The sequence below is a fragment of the Cuculus canorus genome, chromosome 27 (assembly GCF_017976375.1).
Source record: "Cuculus canorus isolate bCucCan1 chromosome 27, bCucCan1.pri, whole genome shotgun sequence".
Classification (NCBI taxonomy): domain Eukaryota; kingdom Metazoa; phylum Chordata; class Aves; order Cuculiformes; family Cuculidae; genus Cuculus; species Cuculus canorus.
Window position 1 is genome coordinate 3,503,757 of NC_071427.1, and position 22,383 is coordinate 3,526,139.

General features: G+C 59.1%; 1 protein-coding gene across 7 annotated transcripts; it reads right to left on the minus strand.

Annotated features, from left to right (window-relative positions):
* Positions 1–781: 781 nt before the first annotated feature.
* Positions 782–21,643, minus strand: LOC104056947 (transducin-like enhancer protein 2). Of its 7 annotated transcripts, XM_054049920.1 has the most exons (21): positions 20,925–21,061; positions 20,767–20,843; positions 19,609–19,672; positions 18,892–19,047; positions 18,568–18,612; positions 16,474–16,536; positions 16,118–16,192; positions 14,928–15,120; positions 12,114–12,130; positions 8,853–8,954; positions 8,527–8,571; positions 6,443–6,571; positions 5,278–5,419; positions 4,268–4,428; positions 3,857–3,933; positions 2,848–3,097; positions 2,417–2,664; positions 2,170–2,317; positions 1,944–2,094; positions 1,488–1,564; positions 786–1,395 (listed from the first exon to the last, which is right to left on the minus strand). In XM_054049920.1, exons 5-21 carry the CDS (start codon positions 18,601–18,603, stop codon positions 1,288–1,290), a joined length of 2,022 nt encoding a protein of 673 aa, XP_053905895.1. In that variant the 5' UTR covers positions 18,604–18,612; positions 18,892–19,047; positions 19,609–19,672; positions 20,767–20,843; positions 20,925–21,061; the 3' UTR covers positions 786–1,287. The 7 variants fall into 7 exon arrangements, 6 of the variants coding, with proteins under 6 accessions (XP_053905893.1, XP_053905894.1, XP_053905895.1 ...); XR_008447249.1 differs by lacking the exon at positions 18,892–19,047 and having other exon boundaries at positions 782–1,395; positions 2,170–2,313; positions 20,767–20,846; positions 20,925–21,643; XM_054049918.1 differs by lacking the exon at positions 18,892–19,047 and having other exon boundaries at positions 785–1,395; positions 14,928–15,048; positions 20,767–20,846; positions 20,925–21,640.
* Positions 21,644–22,383: the final 740 nt, after the last annotated feature.

The window sequence follows — 22,383 nt, forward strand, 5'->3', positions numbered from 1 at the left end:
AGGAGCAACCGGAGCAGGGATGGTTGCGAGGGGAAAGACCCCGAGGCGGCGATGGAGGAGCCTCTGGCTCTGCAGGGTGTGGAGGAGCAGCTGGCGCTGGAGGAAGCGGTTTGCGAAGGGAATGAGATGGGAGCAGGCGGCTTATCGGTCTTGGCTCTGCGCCAGCGCTGCCATGGGGTGAAGTAGGGAGACTCAGAGTCAACCCGCCGGCAGCGGTGAGGGCTGGTGGTGAAGCAAGGTGATGCTGCCTCGAGCCCAGCACACGGGATCCAGCCTGGAGCCCAGGCTGTGGCTGCTGGAGGGATGGAGCTGGGCTGGTTGTGGCAGGCTGGAGCCTCTCCAAGGGCTGTTGGCCAAAAGAAGGTGGAGAGCCTCTCCTGGACCTCCCCTTGCACAGCTGAGCTGCTGCCATTATCCTTCCCCAGGAATGAGCCCAGCCTGGCAACTGGAGAAGCCACAGCCAGGGCAAACCTCGCTCTGTACCCACAAGGGGATGTGGGGTAGGTACACCTCCCATTTCTACCCCTCCTGTGGTAGGGTCCTGCACCTCAAGGTGCTCTGGTGGGAGAGCGTTGAGGCCTCAGCCACGTGGGCACGGCTGAAGGCATCATTTCATAGCTACTCTGTCCCTGGAGGTGTTGAAGGCCAGGTTGGATGGGGCTTGGAGCAACCTGATCCGGTGGGAGGTGTCGCTGCCCATGGCAGGGGCTGAAACTGGATGGGCTTTGAGGTCCCTTCCAACCCAAATCTATGATTTCAGGGGATCTGGGGCCGGCGGTCAGCTCCCCAGGGATGGGTTTCCATCAGTCCTGCAGTAAGATCAGCCCTCATCCCAGCACCAGAGCAGCCCTTCTTTTGTTCCTTTTTATTAGTAAGGGCTCGAAAACACAGTTAAATACATCACTGATAATTTACAGCTGTTTCTGGAGCAGAAAAAATGGGTGCCATTAAATCAGTAGCAGTAATTCAGGAGCAACACTCTCTCAGTCACCCACGGTCTCACGGCGGCTCCAGCCCTGATGGACAGATAGGTCCTAGGATGCCTGGACCAACCCCTGCCCCAGCCCATCTTGGGGGGATGCTTGGCCACGAGGACATTGCCCATCACCTCCAGCAGTCCCCTTCACTGCTGTGACACGTCGGGCAGGAATCTTGGGAGGGGAAGCCCTGCCCTTGGCTAAAAGAGGAGCAGAAGGAGGGAGAGCAGGGCTGTCTCCCCCAGTCCCACCAGCTTTGGCAAGCCCTGATGGCTTCCCTTATGGATGAGGAACGGTGATGGACAGCATCTCAGTACACCACCTCGTACACCGTGGCCTTCTTGTTGCCAGAGCCCGTAACGATGAATTTGTCGTTGACGGAGATGTCACAGCTCAGCACCGATGAGGACTCTTTAGACTGAACGTGAGAGAGATGGATGGTGACGTGGTGCTGGTGGTTGTAGCCACTTCCATTCCACTCCCACCCTCATCCACATGCCTCCTCCATACCTGGAAGATGCTGGCTCCGTAGGGCGTTCGCCAAGCGTTCAGCAGGTTGTCCTTCCCTGTGCTCACAAACCACTTCCCTGTGGGAGGGACAGAAGGGATAATAGGAGCGTGGTGTCACCAAACCAGGCCCACCAGCTCCATTCCTGCACCAAATCCTGCCCAGGTTGTGTTAAACAAGGTGGGGACAAGACGCACACGGTGCTGCCGAGGGGCTGGTTAACAAAAACAGCAAAGGGGAGTCCTGGGACGACAGAGCTGAGAGCGCAGCCGTGGGTGTTGCTCCAGGAGGGATGGACACCCCTGCTCTGAGGGACACCACCGGCATCCACGCGACCAGGCTGGCTACCAGAGCCGCTGCCTGCTCCCCTCCCAACGAGCCCTGGGCTCCGTGGCCAGGAGAGAAGGTGGCCTCCAGGAGGGTGCAGAGAGCCACGGGGCTGGGCGAGGCGCGCCTACCGCACGAGGCGAATTTGAGGGAGAGGACGCAGCTCTCGTGGAGGTGCAGCTGGTACTTGTCCGGTTTGGTGACGTGCAGGATCTCCACGTTGCTGCTCTCCATGCCCACTGCCAGCCACTCGCCCGTCGGGCAGTGCCCCAGGGAGAAGATCTGTGGGATAGACAGGATCAGGCACGGCAGGTCCCGGTGGGCTGCGGGATGCTGCCGGCTCTACCCTGTGCCCACCTGGGAGCTGAAGTCGTGCTGCTGCAGCTGACGCCCTTCCCGCAGGTCCCAGCACCGCACCGTGTTGTCCAGCCCCCCTGTCCATAGCTTGGTGCCATCGTTGGAGATGTCGATGCAGCTGGCACCATCCGTGTGACCTTGAAACTGCCTGGGAAAAAGGGGCACGGAGAGGGCACCAGGGTTGCCAGTGCCCTAAGAGCCAACATCCCCACACATTCCTACCCCGAGCCACCAGCCCTGCGCTCACCTCACCATGGTCTGGTTCTGCAGGTCCCACACCACGATGTTGCCGTCGCTGCAGCAGGAGAAGCAGACTTTGGCATCGGGGCTGATGGCCAGGGCGTAGCAGGCGGGGGCAGAGGAGGTGAGCTCAGCCTTGATGCGGGGCGTAGGGGCTGCCAGGTCCCAGATGGAGAGGGTGCTGGCCTCCCCTCCCACGATCAGGCTCCGGCCGTCGGGGAGCAGCTTGCAGGAGCGGATGTAGTTGTCGCGGTTCTGAATTGGGATTGCAGGGAATGGGGCGAGCGAAGGAGCAGATGAGCGCAGGGTGGGGGGTGTGGGAAACAGATCTTCTTTTCTCATCCCACATATGAAAGGCCCCTCTGTCCCCCTCCATTGTGACGGGGGCACATTCCCCTTCCCAGCCTCCACAAAATGCCTTTCTGTTCTTCTCCTTACCAAACAGTCCAGCTGAGCCACCGCCGTCTTGGTGCCCGGCTGCCCCACATCCCACACCTTCACGCAGCCCTTGCCACCCGTGTAGACGTGCTGTGTGGAGTTGCTGATGGTGACGGCGCAAACCACCTCGCCGTGGGTCAAGGTGTGGAGCTGCCGCGCGTGGCGGGGAATGCCGGAGCCGATGAGGGCGTCGGGTGGGAAAGGCACCGGCTGCATCTGCCCGTCAGCGCTGACGTGGAAGGAGTAGGCGCTGGAAGGGGACGGAAGAGAGAACAATCCCTTCAGGAATCATAATTGTTAAAGTTGGAAAAGACCTCCAAGCTCATCCAGTCCAACCAGCAGCCCAACACCACCATTCTTACTCAAACATGGCCCAAAGTGCCAAAGCCACATATGTTTGGAACCCCTCCAGAGATGGAGACTCCACCATTGCCCCAGACATCCTTTGCCAGGGCTTCACCACTCTTTCAATAGAGAATTTTTTCCTAATATCCAATCTAAACCTCCCCTGACACAACTTGAGGCCATTTCCTCTCATCCTATCCCTTGTTACTTGGGAGAAGAGCCCAGCACCTGCCTGGCTCCAACCTCCTTTCCAGGAGCCGCAGAGAACGATGAGGTCTCCCTTCAGCCTCCTCTTCTCCAGGCTAAACATCCTCAGGTCCTCCAGCTGCTCCCAGAACCCCTGGGCTCCAGACCCTTCCCCAGCTCCGTTCCCTTCTCTGGATGTGCTCCAACCCCTCAACGTCCTTCTTTGAGTGAGGGGCCCAAAACTGAACCCAAGATTCCAGGTGCAGCCTTCCTAGCGCCGAGTCCAGGGGGATGATCCCTTCCCTGCTCCTGCTGGCCACACCATGGCTGATCCAAGCCAGGATGCTTTTGACCTTCTTGGTCACCTGGGCCACTGCCAGCTCATGTTCAGCTGCTGTTGAACTGTGGAGAAGGAGATCCCCCACCCTGCACTGCCCAGGTCAACCCCTTTGCTGCCCTCCTGCCGCCCCACACTTACGGTTTCCCTCCAGGGATGGTGGAGAGTGAAGATGAGATGCTGGAAGTCCTCAAATGAGGATGGGACTCAAAAGCCACCTGTACAAAGCGAAGAGCACATGATGAGCAAAGTGCCAGAACCTGAGTAGGGGACACAAATGCTGGGTTCAAGCCTTTCTCCAGGTGCCCTGGGACAGCTCTTTGCAAGGTCTCTGCCTGCTGCCCCCTCCACATGCTAAAATAGGCTCCTAAAGACACAGCTACACAGCAGCAGGGACTTCTCTAGGAGCTCTGCAGCCCTCACCAATCCTACAAACCCCAGAAAGAAGCCCTTCCTGCACCCCTCAACTCGAGCTCACGGACAGTGCATGCCCAGGACATGCAGCAGAGCCAACGCGTGTGGGCAGATCGGACCTGTCCCTCATCAACTCACCATCGGGGACCGGCCGTACACCACGGCGCTGCTGACCTGCGGCGAGAGGTGGATGCCCATGTACATGCCGGGGGCTGGGAGCTCCCCGTTGAGGCTGGCATGAGGCACCATCCCAAAGGAGGACGTGTAAGGGTTGGAGATGCTCAGTGGGCTGCGGAGAGCTGCACAAGGAGAGACCTGTTAGCTCTGGCCTCCTGCATCCCCTTGGGCCAATGGTGGCACTCAGCCACCCCTCCTACCTCTGCAGCCGTGGCTCACGGGTGTGAGTGAGCGTTACCTGAGAGAAAAGGGCATCTGGCACTGAAGCCAGGCAGCATCACACCCGCAAAGGGCTCAGCCAAGCCTGGCACGAGCCAGCGGATGAGAACAGACAGGTTATGGATTAGAAGCCAAAGACCAAAGGAGAGGAGCAGCCCCCGAGTCCCATCAGCCCCGGGATGCAGATCCAACACGGGCTATCAAATGGCTCTGTCCCTCCAAAGGATGCCCCACGGACCAGTCGCTAACCCACAGCCGCCCTCATCTCCGCTGCCAACGCCTTTTCAGCCCTGGTCAGGCCAAGTGAGGTTGTGGTGAGGTGGATGTCGGTCTTTTCTCCCAACAAGAGATAGGATGAGAGGAAACAGCCTCAAGTTGCACCAGGGGAGGTTTAAACTGGATATCAGGAAAAATTTATTGACCAAAAGAGTGGTGAAGTTCTGGCAAAGGCAATGGTGGCTGCCCCATCCCTGGAGGGGTTCAAGGCCAGGATGGATGAGGCTTGGAGCAACTTGGACCAGTGAGAGGTGTCCTTGGCCACGGCAGGGGGGTTGAAATTAGATGGGCTTTGGTGTCCCTTCCAACCCAAACCATTCCATGATTCTATGGTTCCATGAATTGCACATAGGCGCACACATTGGCCATAGTCAACACGTTTGATGATGGGGAGCTCTGCTGAGGGAACACATCCCTCCTCCCCTTGCCCCAACCCCTGGCATCATCCGTCCCCCACGCTGTCCCCAGACACTCACTGATGGTGTCGGTGGCCGGTGCTTTGGCAGGCGGCTGTCGGAGCAGGGTGGCCGAGCTGGTTCCGGGGCCGGGCGTGAGGGAATCTCCGGCTGGCGAGGGAATGGAGGGCTTGGAGGTGGGAGTGCTGGCGGCAGGCTCGGTCTGCGCAGCAGAGGGAAGAGCAGCCTCAGCCTGGGAGAGCCATCCCCAACAGCCTCCAGCCCCGGGAGGGCAGGGAGGTACCGAGAGGCATCATTCCCAGACAGAGCCAAACAGATTCCCAGCCACCCCGGGAATCCCATCCCACTCCTTTGCCCTTTGCTCCCTTCCTGAGGTGTGGAAGGAGCCCTAGGTCTCTGCTCTCCTTCTCAGATGCAAACGCCCATTGCAGGCTTCGTGTCACCCCAAATAGCCACAATCTGCCCCTCTGCAGCTCCAGCCACCCACACGATGCCCCGTGGGGCCATTACATGGGGTTTTCCGCTCCCTCTTGTGCAATCCTGAGAGAGCAGGACCAGGAGGATGCCTAGAACGAACCAGCCTCTTATCCCCACAGGTCTTTAATTCCTTTTTCTTGCCTCTCCTATTTCTTCTTCTTTTTTTTTTTTCCTGCCTGGGGATTTTTGTCGACACCAGCAAAGGAGGGGGGAAAAGAAAAAAAAATTAATAAGAGCACAAAGCTGCGTGCTGCGCTGGCAGATTGCTCAGGGCGCTTTGTCTGCTCTAATCCGATTGTGCCGAGCCACCACTCGCTGCTCCCCACAGCCCCCAGCCAGCTCCTGACCCCGGGATGGTGGGGATGCAGCACTCGGGTCCCTGCGGTAGCTGAGAGGGTCAAGGGATGGCAGGAAGGTCCCTCCTCCTTTGCAAGGGGGTGATGTTTTAATCTGAGCGTTGGCGCTTGGCGAGGAGGAAGGGATGGGGGAAAAAAAAAGAGAGAGAGAAAAATCGATTGCTGTGAGCAGCTCTGGGGAATCCTGCAGGCAGTCGGATGGAAAATGCCTGCAGAGGCAAGGCTCTGCCTAGAAGATGATGAGCATCCCTCCCAGGGCATGGACCTCTGCTCCCAGAGCTGGGTACCCATCACACAGCGCTGGCATCTCCTTGCCCAAGGAGCAAGGGAGAAAAGCAGAGCCACGTTCCCCAGCCCTGCTGCCCACCCAGGTCCCCCACTTGCCTCCCTACCGGATTCCGTTCCTTTGGCTTGAGGGGTGTCGTGCTCCGGCTGGAGGTGCTGGAGGCAGGGCTCTCGGGTATCTCCCGGGAGGATGGTGGCAGCAGGTTGATGGGGCTGCCGGGCTCCGAGGTGGGGTCCTGCGGGAAGATAAGGAGTCTGGGGTGTGGGAACCCCTGTGTGGGAGGGTAGACACAGCGGTGGGGCTGGAGAGCCAAGCCTGGGCACCATCAGCTCCCTGCCTGCTCCCATATGAACTGCTCATCCGGCTTCTGCCCGAGCGGCATCAAGGAGGAGCATCCACTCAGAGGCCTCAGCTCTGCTCCAGAGGCCCTTGGATGAGAAACCTTCTTGATTTTGTTCTTTGAACCTGACCTGGAACCCCTCCAGGGATGGGGCAGCTGCCACTGCTCTGAGAAACCTGTTCCAGGGCCTCCCACCATCACAGCAAAACATTTCTTCCAAATATCTAATTTAAATCTCCCCTCTTTCAGTTTAAAACCATTTCCCCACATCCTATCCCTGCATCCCTTTTTCTTCCAAACATCTCATCTCAATCTCCCCTCTTTCACCCTAAAACCATTCCCCCATGTCCTATCCCTGCATCCCCTTTTCTCCCAAACATCTCATCTCAATCTCCCCTCTTTCACCCTAAAACCATTCCCCCACATCCTATCCCTGCATCCCTTTTTCTCCCAAATATCTCATCTCAATCTCCCCTCTTTCACCTTAAAACCATTCCCCCACATCCTATCCCCGCATCCCCTTTTCTCCCAAACATCTCATCTCAATCTCCCCTCTTTCAGTTTAAAACCATTCCCCCACATCCTATCCCTGCACCCCCTCATCAAGAGCTCTGCTGGTGTTCCTTTCAGGGCTCCTATTTTCTTGGGAAGTATTTTCAGGAAGGAAAAAAAAAAACCAAACAAACCTTCATGAGTGTTTTCCCTCCCTGCAGTGTTTCAGGGGAGGAAAAGAGATGCCCCCAAACCCCATCATCTCTGCCAAGAACAGCCAGGGCTGGGACAAAGTACTGTGGAATCTGCCTTGGTGGTCAGGGAGGGTTTGTAGCAGACAGAAATTCAGTGTAACCCCTGCGCCGAGACACGGACAAGAGCTCAGCGTGTTAAAACCAAGGCTGCTCCATGGCCGGGCACCGTCTGAGACCACCTGGGCTGGATTGGGAATGTGCTGCGAGCCCTCCTGCCAAAAGCATCACAGCATTCCCACCTGCTCCCAGCACCTCTATGCGCGTGAGCTGCCAGCAGCTCCTCAGAGCCCTCATCCCAACTTATCAACCTCCCCAGATGGGATGCTCCAGGGGCTGAAATGGGTTTGTGAAGCAGAGCCAAGTCTCCGGCTGGCAGAGCTGAGCCCTGGCTGGCACAACCTTTAACTCGGAGTGTTGCGATTCAGAAGCAGCCTTGGCAGGCACGGACGCATCCCGGATAAACACATCCCGGCCGGCTGCTCCTGCCCAGCAGCGATGGCCTGGAGCCTGAAAAACCCCAGAGCTCGGGAAACAGAGCCTTCAACCTGATGACTAGGTCTGTTAGAGCGAGTTCAGAGGAGGTCACGGAGGTGATCCGAGGGCTGGAGAACCTCCGCTACGAGGCCAGGCTGAGAGACTTGGGGTTGGTTGTTCAACCTGGAGAAGAGAAGGCTCCAGGGAGACCTTAGAGCAGCTTCCAGTGCTGAAAGGGGCTCCAGGAAAGCTGGGGAGGGGCTCTGGATCAGGAAGTGAAGGGATAGGATGAATGAGAATGGATTTAAGTAGAAAGAGGGGAGATTGAGATGAAATCTTAGGGAGAAATGTTTTGCTGTGAGAGTGGGGAGGCTCTGGAACAGTTGCCCAGAGCAGTGGTGGTTGCCCCATCCCTGGAGGGGTTCCAGGCCAGGTTGGATGGGGCTTGGAGCCCCTGATCCAGTGGGAGGTGTCCCTGGATGATGTTCCCTTGGAAGGTGATCCCTCAGAACTGGGTGATCTTTAAGATCCCTTCCAATCCATTCCATGATATGATATTCTATGGCACGACTACAGCTTGAGCCGGACACCCTGCCAGGCTCCAGCACACTTTCAAGGGTGGGGACTTACCTCATCCACCACGAGGTTGCAGTCACTTTTATCCCCATCGCTATCCTGCACAGGGGAAGAAACCAGAAAGGGTCCATCAGGAGTGGGAGAGGCTGGAGCGAGCTCTGTGCTCTGCCCCACAAGACCTCAGCCAGCAGAGAGACCCCATTTTCCCCCGCGCATCACTCCTCACACACCAATCCCAGGCTCTGCACGCAGTGATTCAGTCTCTGGCCGAGTGGCCTCCTTGGGGCTCTTGACTCTTTTACTTTTGGCAGAATTACAGCCCCCGGCCACTTCCAAAGCCTGGACCCCTCTCGCCCAGCCAAGCTCTTTGGTGCACTCACATAATGTCCAGGCAGGTCCTTCTCCTCCCGCTTCCGCTTCAGCCCCGCGCCTCCTGTCCGCTCCTCGTCCTGCAAGCTCTCAGGAGGGGAAGCAGAGATGCTCTGAGCCAGAGAGGGGGAGAGGAAGGCGTGTGAGCCAACAGGAGAGCAGTGAGCCTGCAGAGCCCTGCCAGCTGCCTTTCCTCTATGGAAAAAAGACCTCCCAGCGCCGCTGGCTGCACCCAGCCTGTGTCCGACATCCAGCCCGTGTCCGACATCCAGCCCGTGTCTGACATCCAGCCCGTGTCTGACATCCAGCCCGTGTCTGACATCCAGCCCGTGTCCGGCATCCAGGCAGCTCTCTCTGCAACCTGTGCCATGGTTTTGGGGACCCCTTCACCCACCAAGAGGTCAGGACTAAAGAGAAGGGGCACTACTTTCCCGCTCTGTGCATCCCTGTGGCATCCCCTGACTGCATCTCCAGCACTCTTGGCCAGGAGCCCTCTAAGGTCCAAGTGTACCTTGGGGGCAGAGATAGGGTTTAGTCTGGCGCTTTAAGCAAGGCTGGAGAAGATGTTTCCAGATCCCTGAGTTCCAGCCCAAATCCATCCGTTCAGCTCTGACAGGGCAGAGAGAAGGGAAGCAGGATGGGGACCATCCCTGCGGGTTGATTGCCCACAGTCTCCTGATGTGGGCGGAAAGCAGATGCGTTTTTAAGGTGCGCAGGGACTCGCACCCCTATGCAGCCCCAAGGTGCCATCACCCCCCTTTCCCGCTTTGGCTCCAGAATGACTCCAAAGTGAGCTGCCCTCACCCTTTCCCTCAAATCTGGCCAAGCCCCAGCCCTTTCTCAGGGAGCGCTTGGTGGTCCTGCAGCCCCTCACCACCTCCTCCCTGGCAAAGCATCTCCTTGGCTGGTGGGCAGGGGAAAAAGGGAAAGAGGAAAGCTCTTCCCATAAAAACCCCAAAGCCAAAGGCTCCCCTTTGGGAGGGGCGGGCAATGGGGCAGGAGGGCAACAGCCCCAGCTGGCAGATAAGCCTTGCTGGGATGAGGAGGAGGAGGAGGAGGAGGCCAGGAGCTGAGCGAGGCAGCATCCTCAGCTTGGCTGGAGAGCAGATCTGTCTCTTGGGGAGATAACAAGGCATGGCGGAGCGGAAAATCCCCATCAGAGCTGTGTTTACTTCACCTTAACCCTGCCACTGCAGGAGCAGGATGGGGCTGAGCAGGATGAACGCCCCATCCCCGAGATGCTGCCAGCAGCTGCAGGGATGTCGCAAATCCCCTCCTGCCCCCCACGCTCGCTACTCAGTTGATGAGAAGGGATCAAGCGGGTGCCTGCCCACCCACAGCCCCTGGCTCTCCTGCAAACCAGTGGAACACCGGGCTCATACCAGCTACTGGTGAGGCTACCCTTCCTCCTGGAGCAACCAGGGCTCCCCAACATTCCCAGGAGAAAATGTCCCATCCCAGGGGCTCCCACTTGGTTAATTATTCCCACCGCGGTAGGATGAAGAGCCTCAACATCCAGCCAGGGAGCAGAAAAGATGCCACCCTGTCCTCTGCAAGCTCCGGAGGGGGTCCCCAAATTTATATGGGATCACAGGGGTGAGCCATCCTGCACAGCACAGCACCCTCCCTCCTCCTCCTCCTCCTCTCCCACCCGACTGAAAGCCTATGAAGATCAATGCCAATTGCTCCTCAGTGGCAGGGAAGCCTTAACCCCTTCTTCCCCTGCCTGGACCAGGACCTGGAGCTCTGGTTGACTGCAGCTGCTGGAGAGAATCACAGACCTGAGACTCGAGACAGGCTGGAGGGTATCTGAAAAGGGAGGGTGCAGCCAAGGCTTGCAGAGTCTGGGCTTAGGGACAGTGTTTCCTAAACTGGAACCCCCCCTTGAAAAGGACACAGCTGGTTCTTTCAGAAGCAGCCCTCCACCTTCACATCCTTGCATCAACTATTCTGGATCGAGGTTGCCCAGAACCTTCAGCTACAAAACTCCAGCGCAAACCCAGCTCCCCCAAGCCAGCAAAGCAAAGGGAATGGGGGTTACAATAAGCAGAGCCCTTTTGTCTCGTATTCTCTGCTCAGATGTTCTCCTGGACTCCCCTGCATCCCTACGCACACATATTCACCACTCAGCTGCTCCCACCTTCCACGCTGCAGCTGGATTTCCTCTCCTGCCTGCAGAACCCTGGAGTTCAAGCAGGGCTCTGTTCCACCCCAGCCATGGTTGGGTTCTGGTGTTGTCTCTGCCATGCACGTGCCAGCGGAGCAGATGCCAGCTCAGGTGCACCAGCGAGGCTGGAGCCCACGCTTTGCCACCCGTAGGGCTCAGCTGGGTCAGCAGGAGCAGTGCTGCTCACCAGAGGGATGGGGCTGGACTGGAAGGAGGCTCTTTACAGCCCTCGGGAAATCAGCTCCGCTGAGAAATAGCGGTGACCCCAAAACTCCTTAAACCCTGAGGCTTGGCCCAGGCTCATGAGGACCCCTGTGCTGCCTGCAGGAGAGGGCAGAGCTGCCCCAAGCCCCTCTCCCCACCTATCCTGAGCTTCATAGCTCATCCTTCCCTTCCTGCCGTGCTGAGCCCTTGCAAACTCAACACGCAGGGGAAGGCCAGTCCTGGGAGCACGTCATCCTCATCACCTTGTGTGCAAACACAGCCTTGAGACACGTCCACCACGCTGGGGAGGGAGGAAAGGAGCTCACGCATCGGGAGAAATGAACAGGAGTAGAAGCAGAGCAGGGCACCTGGGCTGTGGTGGACAAGGGATCAACATGGTCCTACTCTTCCCACAGAGCTGCCTCCCCTCCCTAAGGAGCTGTGCGAACCCACGCTGGTCCCCCAGGTGAAGGGAACCCCAGTTTCTTGCCCTGGAACACAGCAGCCTCGCAGCCTGGCTGGGATGGGGAAGAGCTCAACTACCTCTGGGTTGTTTGCTTTGAAAAGGTCAGGCAACAAAACATTCCTGGAAATCTTTCTGGAGCGTTTGCCAAGGGAGCTGGCTGGAGAAGACACAACCCCTGTGCCTGCCCGCTCCAGCTGGGAGCTGCCCCAAGCCAAGGCCACCGCTGGCTCTGGTTGTCCTCTCCACAGCCGGGCTCCCCCAGCACCCGCAGCTCTTCCCAAGAGCCGGTTCTTGCGGCTGGAGCTGCTCGGAGTGACTTTGGGAGCTGGCAGGCTGCCGGGAAGGGCCCCGCCGAGGGAAACCTGGCTACTTGCCCATGCGTCGAGGCCAACCGAGGCCACCAGCCCAGCCCAAGCCAAGCATGGTGTGACTTACCCGGCTTGGAGTGCGCTCTGGAGCCCAGAGAGAGCATCAGGGTAGGTCCATATTGAGGCAGAGAAGGAGAGAAGAGGAGATTGTTAATGCAGAGGCTGTGCCACACGAGGGAGAGGGGAACGTTGCGAGGAGAAGACATCAGGGCTGAGAGAAACCACCAACCATTTCCCACTTTGCCCATCTGCAGTGGGGATTCTCTGGTGTGTCATAGGAGAGGAGCCCATTGCTCTTCCTCTGGGAAGCAAGGGGAATCTCCATCCACCCACCTGCTCCCAAGAAATTCCCTCTGACTTTGGAATCTCTTCCCTGGCTGGGGCAAAGGGTCCAAGGCTGCCAGGAGGGGACGAGCGGGCCACCTGAGACCTCCTGAATCACACCCATCCTATTTCCTTAGGAAGCCAAGCTAAAAAAATCCCTGCTGGGAAACCCTCTGAGGCTTTTTGATACACACAACAAAGCGGATCCACCTTCCTGAGCCCAGGGAAGAGGCACCAGGCGATGCTGTGGACCCAAGCATGGGGTTACGGGCTGGGGGTCTAGCAACTCGCTTTGGGTGGTTTTCACTCCTAAGGATTGCAGCAGCATTCGGAGACAACTCATCCTTGTGGAGGAAAGTTTCCTCATCCCAGTCGGAGATGAGGGAGTCACCAGTCAGCTGCTCCAAGGCCATGGTCAGCACGAAGCAGGGAATGGGGAAGGCAGGGAGTGTGTGCCTGCCACCAGCGCTTGGCTCAGCTTGATCCACACCAGCTCCAGAAAACGGTAGCGGAGTACCAGGGATTAACGTGAGCCACATATAGTATTTCACTATGTTTTTCTTCTTAAAAGAATTATTTCTGGAGGTCCCCGCTGCCTCTACCATGGATGCCCCTACCAGGGAGCAGCTGTGGGCTGTGCAGGAGCTGCTGCTGGAAGCACAGCCTGCACGGGGCTCCAAGGGTTAAGGCAGGCAGAGCCCAGCCTGCTTTTATCCTCTTTCTGGAGTTTGTTTTTCTCCTTGGGGGAAGGCCATCCTTAAAGCTACACGGACAGAATTCAACTCAGGACATAAACAGTTTCCTGCCACTCTTTTCACCACCTTGAAATTATAGAATCATGGAATGGGTTGGGTTGGAAGGGACCTCAAAGCCCATCCAGTGCCACCCCCTGCCATGGGCAGGGACACCTCCCACTGGATCAGGGGCTCCAAGCCCCATCCAACCTGGCCTGGAACCCCTCCAGGGATGGGGCAGCCACCACTGCTCTGGGCAACCTGGGCCAGGGCCTCCCCACCCTCACAGCAAAACATTTCTTCCCAAGATCTCACCCCAATCTCCCCTCTTTCAGCTGAAAACCATCACCCCCTCATCCTCTCCCTGCACTTGAGCTCAGAGTGGCTTCTCTTCCACCGCAGCACTTCAAGACTATGAGCCACCAGCAAAGCTGAGCGTTGTTATTAATTTGGCCCAGACCTGCCAGTAGCGTTCAGAGCACTGATTTAATGATGATTAAATATTGATGATGTTGGTAAAGCACTTTGTGATCCTGATAGGAGGAGGCACCCATAAGGATGAAGAATTACTGCTATATAACAAGGCACTACACACACCATAAGGCTCTGCTTCCTAAATTCCTTACCACAGACCCATGGCTCCCACACTTCTTACTGGGGGCTGATGACAGTATTTTCCCTTTAAAGTCTTGGCTTTGGGCACCAGATCTTTACATGTTGTGAACCTCGGTGTAAATAGGGAGGGTTTCTCCATAGAATCACTAGGTTGGAAAAGACCTTTGAGATCATCAAGTCCAACCATATCTGTTCACTAGTTAAGTCATATCTCTAAGCACTACATCTGCCCGTCTTTTAAACCCCTGCAGGGATGGGGATTCAATCACCTCCCTGGGCAGCCTCTGCCAGTGCTTGAGAACCCTTTCCATGAAGGAATTTTTCCTGATGTCCAACGTAAACCTCCCCTGACACAGCTTGAGGCCATTCCCCCTTGTCCTGTCCCCTGTCCCTTGGGAGAAGAGCCCAGCTCCCTCCTCTCCACAACCTCCTTTCAGGCAGTTGTAGAGAGCAATAAGGTCTCCCCTCAGCTTCCTCTTCTCCAGGCTAAACACCCCCAGCTCTCTCAGCCGCTCCTCGTCAGATGTTCTCCAGCCCCTCACCAGCTTTGTTGCTCTTCTCTGGACACTCTCCAGAGCCTCAACATCCTTCTTGTGGTGAGGGGCCCAGAACTGAACACAGTATTCGAGGTGCGGTCTCACCAGTGCTGAGTACAGAGGGAGAATCCCCTCCCTGGCCCTGCTGGTGACCCCATTTCTGATCCAAGCCAAGATGCCATTGGCCTTCTTGGCCACCTGGGCCACTGCTGGCTCATGTTGTGTTGGTTGTCAACCATTACCCCCAGGTCCTTCTCCTCCGTGCAGCTCTCCAGCCACTCTTCCCCCAGTCTGTAGCGCTGCACAGGGTTGTTGTGCCCCAAGTGCAGGACCCGGCATTTGGCCTTGTTAAACCTCATCCCATTGGTCTCAGCCCATCTTTCCAGCCTGTTCAGATCCCTTTGGAGCCTCCCTACCCTCCAGCAGATCCACACTTCCTCCCAGCTTAGTGTCATCTGCAAACTTGCTAAGGGTGCACTCAATGCCTTCATCCAGGTCATTGATAAAGACATTGAACAGAGCTGGACCAGTATCGAGCCCTGAGGAACCCCACTTGTAACTGGCAAGAAGAGGCAGAGCTGACAGCAGGAACCCTGCCAGTGCTGCCCGTGCACCTCTGGGGTGACTGCCAGGCTTCGAAGGGTTGATCCAGCTGCGTTTCTCCCCCCTTACCTCTGTTCTCCCCATCCTGGACCACTCTGTCCTCCTTGTTGACCATCTGTGACTGTGCCATCAGTGCCCCTGAGAGGGTCAGGAGGCTCGAGGTGGTGCTGGCCCCGCTCAGGCCAGAAGGCTGCATGCCAGAGGAGTGAGATGTCAGCGGGATGGGGGATGCGTGATGGGAGAGGTGCTGAAGCTGCTGCTGCTGGAAGAGAAAGGGCAAATGGTCCTGGACCTGGGAGGTGACAGCCACAGCCATGCCCAGCACCCCACAGCATCCCGCAGGGATTGCGAAGCGCAGTGGGATGAGAGGAACACAAGGACCAGGAGGGGAGGGAGCTGTATGATCCAGGTCACATCGCCTGCCCCTTGCACCAAGGGCACCTCAAGTACCCCAGGAGGGGATCCCAATGCTGAGCAGAGGAGCCCAAGATGTGGAGGGGATCCCCACGCTGTGCAGAGGAGCCCAAGATGTGGAGGGGATCCCAATGCTGAGCAGAGGAGCCCAAGACGTGGAAGGGATCCCCACGCTGTGCAGAGGAGCCCAAGATGTGGAGGGGATCCCCACGCTGGGCAGAGGAGCCCAGGATGTGGAGGGGATCCCCACGCTGTGCAGAGGAGCCCAAGACGTGGAAGGGATCCCCACGCTGTGCAGAGGAGCCCAGGATGTGGAGGGGATCCCCACGCTGGGCAGAGGAGCCCAAGATGTGGAGGGGATCCCCACGCTGAGCAGAGGAGCCCAAGACGTGGAGGGGATCCCCACGCTGTGCAGAGGAGCCCAGGATGTGGAGGGGATCCCCACGCTGGGCAGAGGAGCCCAAGATGTGGAAGGGATCCCCACGCTGTGCAGAGGAGCCCAAGATGTGGAAGGGATCCCCACGCTGTGCAGAGGAGCCCAAGATGTGGAGGGGATCCCCAATGCTGAGCAGAGGCGCCCAAGATGTGGAGGGGATCCCCACACTGAGCAGAGGAGCCCAAGATGTGGAGGGGATCCCCACGCTGGGCTGAGGAGCCCAATCTCTGCCCTGTTGTGCTCTGAGAGGATCGCAGAGGCCATCCACCACCTTTGGAACACAGTGGCAAACCCTCTCACTGCAGGGGACCAGCCCTGGGCTTATCAATGCAATAAAGACACACCTTCCCCCATCGCTAAACCCAGAGAGGTACAAAGCCTCCATCCGCTGCCGGGCAGCGCAACTCACCCCGACGATGCTGTTCAGTTCCCCCATGGTCACCTGCTTGGCCCGCTCCACAGCCTGCAGGACCTGCTGCTGGTGCTGGGAAGGGAGAGCATCCGGAGGTCACATCATGCTCTCAGCCGGAGGGACCGCAGCGCCCAGCACCAACTCAGTCACCCAGGGCTGCGCTGCCCCTTCAGCCCAATACGGATTTTTCCGCCTTTCCCCAAACCTCCCTTTATTAAGGCTGGACTTGAGGGCTGGAATTGGATGATCTTTAAGGTCCCTTCCAACCCAACCCATTCCCTGATTCTATGACTTAGAGCCTTGAAAGAAGCCCGAGCGGTCCCATCCATGCACATCCCCTGCCTCCTGCTTACCTCCTGCGTCAGAAAGGGAATCATCTGGGCGCAGATGGCACTCAGCCTCTTGACAATCTCTGCCTGAGAGAAGAAGCTGGTATCAACACAGACAAGAGGGTTCTGAGCCCCGGTCCGTCCCCTCCAGGGGAGTAGAGCTTGGCCGATCATCCTGCAGAGCACGCAGCCTCTGTGGAGGAGTTAAACCCTTCTCTCTACATCCCTGCTTGGGATTTCCCAAGCTGCTGCCAAGGGAGGACCCTGCCCAGGGCTGTGGGACCCTTCCAGGCTGTCAGGTCCACCCCTCCCCATCCCCCCAGGCACATAGGAGAGAACCCAACTCCTAAAATCCCTCGGTGGCTCCAAGCCAAGCTCCTCGCTGTCAGTCCTTTCGCAGCCCAGCTGGCTTTGCTCAGCCCAAACCCATCTTGGCTTTGTGGGCTGCCGCTCTGGCAGCCAGCGGGCACAGGCTGGCAGGGAAGGAGGAGAGCCGAGCCGCAAGCGCTGGCATTCGGCCACGGGTGATGCTGCTTGCTCTCTCTCTCTCTCTCCCGAATCACGAGATTCGAAGCTGGGGGAGAGCAAAAGGGGACGTAAAATTCATACAAATGGATTCGGCTTCTTTGCATCGCGCCAGCAAAGCCCTGGCTGGCCCCAAGAGCCAGAGCCAGGCTCCCACCGAAGCCCAGTGCCAGCCAGCAGCTCTCCCTGCTCCTTCCAGAGAGGGAGCGGAGCACAGAGCATCCCTGTCTCGGTCCTTATACCCTGCCCAGCAAGTAAGGAAACAGAGGACCTGATGCATCCTCTTCTCAGCCTCCTGTTATGGACAGACCCACAGCCCCGTTCTCCCCCAGGGGTAAGTGGCATCTCTCAAGGGATGAGGCTGTGGCTTCCAGTTTGGCTTCTCCAAGAAGAAAATCTGCATCTCCCTGGGAAAAATCTGATCCCCACTGACTGCAAATCCACCCTGGCACTGGCAGAGAGGGATTGGCTGCTCTGAAGTGTTTTCTCATCTCAGGTTTCTGACAATCCCTGACAGCATCGCTGAGAGGTCAAACCACGCACAAAGCCGGCAAAGAACAAAGGGAACCTTTACCTTCTGTTCTCCAAGGCTGCCTCCACCCTGGAAGCTTGCCTGTGCCCACCAGAACCCTGTCACCCACAGATCCCAGGTGGTGCCCCAGCCGTGATGCTCAAGCAGGATCCTGGGAGCCAGAGACCTCCATCCCATCTTCCAAACCTCTCCTGCTCATGCAGAGCCAGAATCTGGACCCGGGTGGGTCAGGGGGTCCTCTCTTCCCAACCACTTGGCCATCACCTCTGTCATCCTGCGTGGTTCAGGTCACCCCTGGGTCCCAATCCCATCCCCTGGGTCTCAATCCCAACCCCTGGGTCTCAATCCCAACCCCTGGGTCCCAATCCCACCAGAACTCGGAGCGCGTGGGATGACAGGAACGTGCTCACAAGCTCTGTGACTCCCTGCTAACAAAAGGAGCAAACTCGGAGGGGCTGAGCCAGCTGGAGGAATATGGCAGTTGACTTGCCACTTTGTCAGGCATTGGTCCAAACTAATTTCCCTGGCAGAGAGCCCGTGATGACTGGATTGATAAATCTGAAGAGGGAAAGCAAATTAACGCTGGAACAAAAGGGGAACCAGGGAAGGGTGAAAACACTCCTCTGGCTTCAGGAAAGGAAAAGAGGATTAAAATAAAAAAAGAAAAAGAAAAGAAAAAGAAAAGAAAGACAATTCATTTGCCTCTGGGCTCCAGCTCCTGCTAATTCTTCCCTGCTCCCTCGAGTCCAGGGCCCCACGGAACCACGCAGGGAAGTGTGGGCTGCAAGGAGGTACAAGCCCCAGGGAACCACTGCACGCACAGGGCTCACAGCCAGGCTCCGAGAGGTGCTTTGGGATGGCAAGGAGGAAGCCAAGTCCCAAGACACCTCCCAGAGCTCCATCCTGACCACTGCTGCACCGCTTTGCTCACCAGCCCCTCGCACAGAGCTCCGTCTCCTGCGCCGTTACGGCTACACGGGGATGAGGGGGATCATTGTCCAACAAAGATGCCATCCTCAGCCCCTGCCATCCCCTGCTGGCCCAGACCTCACCTTGCTTACCTGCTTGTGCATCTCGATGTTGAGCCCGTAGGACATCTCGTAGTACTGAGAGCAAAAGAACAACACAGCCAAGTTAGGAGATGCTCAGAGCAACCGGACTGCGCCCCCTCATCAAACTCCACTGCCGCCGCTGAGGGTCCCCATCACCCCCACCACTGATGGCCCCTCCTCAGCTTTCCTGGAGCCCCTTTCAGCCCTGGAAGCTGCTCTAAGGTTTCCCCACAGCCTTCTCTTCTCCAGGCTGAACAACCCCAACTCTCTCAGCCTGTCCTACAGGAGATGCTCCAGCTCTTGGAACATCTCCGTAGCCTCCTCTGGACTCACTCCAACAGGTCCACGTCCTTCTTATGTTGAGGATTCCAACATATTTATGTCAATAAAGCCTAATGGCCTCATGGACAGGGCTGTCACCACGAGAGAGGATGCTTGAGTTCAGGTCTGTTTGGCTTTTGGATGGCAAAATTTGGGTTCCCCTTTTCCCTAGAGGGGTCAGAAATATCATATGCTGAAGGAAAGGCAACGCTGCTCTGGTTCTGCAGTTCCCATTCTCTCCCAGTCCTTCCAGGAGTCACCCCACGCCCCGGGGTGGGTTGGTCAGGAGCTGCCAACCCCACACTGGCAGCTACAAGGGGCTCCTGCCCCACTTCTTCTTCCATCGGCTTCGCCTTCCAGCCCCTCCACCAGCCCTTGGGTACCACTTCCAAGACTCCCCCCTTCCTTGGAGGGAGAGATGGAGGCGTGGCAGATCTCTCAAAATGCCAAAGATTAAAAGGAGAAAAGAAATCAGAGACAAAACCTCGGCTGGAGCAGCACCCGAGTGGCAGCAGCCATCGGCAGAGGAGCCAGCGTTGCTAGGAATAATGATTAACTCCTTCCTACACCACCACCACCCCCCTCGCCCCACGTTGGGCATCCCCTGCCAAGGTGGCTCGCGGAGCTCAGTGGCCACTGGCCACTCGGGTGGGCAAACCCTGGAGGCCAGGACCTCATTGGAGGCTGCGGGCAGGTCTGGTTTGGGGGGACAGGGCAGGAGCAGCTCACCATGACATAATGTCTCTGCATCTCTGTCTTCTCGCTCGCCAGCTTCTCACATTCCAGCTTCAGGCTGCCAAGAGGATCCGGGCTTTGCATCACGGACACACATCTCCTGCCCTGTCTCTCCCAGCTCCTGTTTTCCACCCAATGCTCTGTTTCCACAGCATCACCGCTGTCCCCTCTACGTTGCCCCTGTACCCCTCTCTGCCAGAGCAAACAAACTGCTGGGTTTGGACCTGGTGCCCCAATTCACGGCTTCGTACTGCCCCTCTGACCCCTCTCCCCTTCTTCTCCAGGCACCCCCCCCCACCACCACCTCTTCCTACCCCAATTCACCCCCTGCTCTGCACCCCTTTGTCCTCCTCCTGCCCCCAGTTCACCCCTCCTTCGTGCCCGGTTCTCCCCATATGCCTGGACTCCTCGTTACACCCCTACTCGGGGTGCTCTCCTCTGCCCACAGCCCAGCCTGACCCCCAACCACCTCCTACCCTCCTCTTCCCACCTCCTGCCCTTCCCACACCCCAACCAGGGCTCTTGGCCCCCTCTTGTGCCCTAAGACCCTCCTCACTCCACCTCCCTCCCTCGCCCCCACCCCAACCAAGAGCTCCCAGCCGCCTCCTGCCCCCCAAGCCCCCTCCTCTCCCACCCCCATCCCCTCTCCCACCCCAACCAAGAGCTCCCAGCCGCCTCCTGCCCCCCAAGCCCCCTCCTCTCTGCACCCCCATCCCCTCTCCCACCCCAACCAAGAGCTCCCAGCCGCCTCCTGCCCCCCAAGCCCCCTCCTCTCCCACCCCCCATCCCCTCTCCCACCCCAACCAAGAGCTCCCAGCTCCCTCCTGCCACCCAAGCCCCCTCCTCACCCATCTCCCCCCTTCTCCCACAACCCAACCAGGGGTCCTGACTCCTCCTGTCCCCCGATCCTCTTCCTATCCCTGCTTCCCACTCTCATCCCTACCCCAACCAAGGGGTTCCGACTCCCTCCTGCCCCCTCCTCACCCATCTCCCCCCTCCTCCCTAACCCCAACCAGAGCTCCTGACTCCCTCCTGTCGAAGCCCCCTCCTCTCCCCACCTCCCATCCTCTCTCCCACCCCAACCAAGGGGTCCCAGCTCCCTCCTGCCCCCCAAGCTCCCTCTTCTCCCCACCCCCTCCGCCCGCCCCTCACCCGTGGTATTGCGCCTGCAGGAACTGAAATTCCTCCTTGATACGATCGCAGATTTCCACCACAGAGAACTTGAACGGCTGCTGCCCGGGTTGGAAGAGAGACTTTGGGGCTGGCGGCTGGGACTCCACTGTGACCACCCCTCCCTCCCCGTTACTTACCGGCTGCCGACCCTGCGGGAACATCCTTGGGGTGCGGATGCCCCGGAACTCCCGGGGGTCCCTGGAAGAGGCGATGCCCCGAAGCTCCCGAGGTTCCCGGGGGGAGGCGATGCCCCCGAGTTCCTGGGAGTCCCGGGGGGAGGCGATGCCCTGGAGATCCCGGGGGTCTCGGGAGGAGGCGATGCCCCGGAGCTCCCGGGAGTCCCTGGAGGAGGCGATGCCCCGGAGCTCCCGGGGGTCCTGGGGGGAGGCGATGCCCCGGCGCTCCCGGGGGTCCTGGGGGGAGGCGATGCCCCGGAGATCCCGGGGGTCCCTGGAGGAGGCGATGCCCCGGAGATTCCGGGAGTCCCTGGAGGAGGCGATGCCCCGGAGCTCCCGGGGGTCCCTGGAGGAGGCGACGTATGCTGAAGCGGGGCGGAGGCAGCTGCCGTCGGGGGATGCTGCGCTCGCCCCCCATGGGGGTCGGTACCGGGAGGATGCGGGAGGCACCGGCGGGACCCCGGCTGCAGAGCCGGCTCCCGGCTCCGAGCGCCCCGTTCTCCCGCTTAAGGTGGCGCAGCCGCGCAGGAGGGGGGGCCCTGGGGAGCCGGGGGCGGCGGGGAGAGGAGAGGGAGCCAAGCGAGCCCCGCTGCCACCGCCCCTCGCTCCCACGGTGATGCTGGAGACCGGGGGGGATCTCGAGCCACCCGGGAGGCGCTGACACCGTCCCCCCCCAAGTCCCACGGGACCCCCCCGGCCTCGCCCCGGGACTCCCCAGCGCGGCCCCACGCGTGCGCGCGGTGGCTCCGTGGGAAACGGAGTCGGGACGAGTCGGGAGAGGAGCCGCGCTGGCAGCCCTCGGGGCCGGGAGCATCCCTGTGTCCCCGGGGAGCATCTCCTGGGCCGGGAACACTCCCGGGAGCATCCCCAGCCTCTGGGAGCATCTCCCCCCTCCCGGGAGCATCCCTAGCCCCTCGGGAGCATCCCCGGTCCCCCGGGAGCATCACTGCGCCCCCGGGAGCATCCCCGGCCCCCCAGGAGCATCCCTAGCCCCTCGGGAGCATTCCCTGGGACCACCCCTGTCCCCCCGGAGCACCCTGGTCCGGAGCATCTCCATCTCCTGGAGCATCTCCACCTCGTGGAGCATCCTCGGCCACCTTGGGGGCATCCCCCGGTCCTCGAAGCACGCCAGTCCACGGGAGGATTTCCATCTCCTGGAGTGTTCTCCGATCCCGGGAGCACCCCTGGCCTGCAGAAGCATCCCTGTTGCCTTGAGAGCACCCCGATTCCTCGGAGAACCTATGGCCCCTGGGAACACCCCGGTCCTCAGGAGCATCCCTGTTGCCAGGAGCATCCCGTGCCCCCGGAGCATTCTCGGGGCATGGAGTACCCCTCGAAGCGGGAGCGTCCCCATCTCCCGAAGCATCATCTGTTCCCGGGAGCATCCCTCGCTCCCCGGGAGCACTCTCCGTGTCCCGGG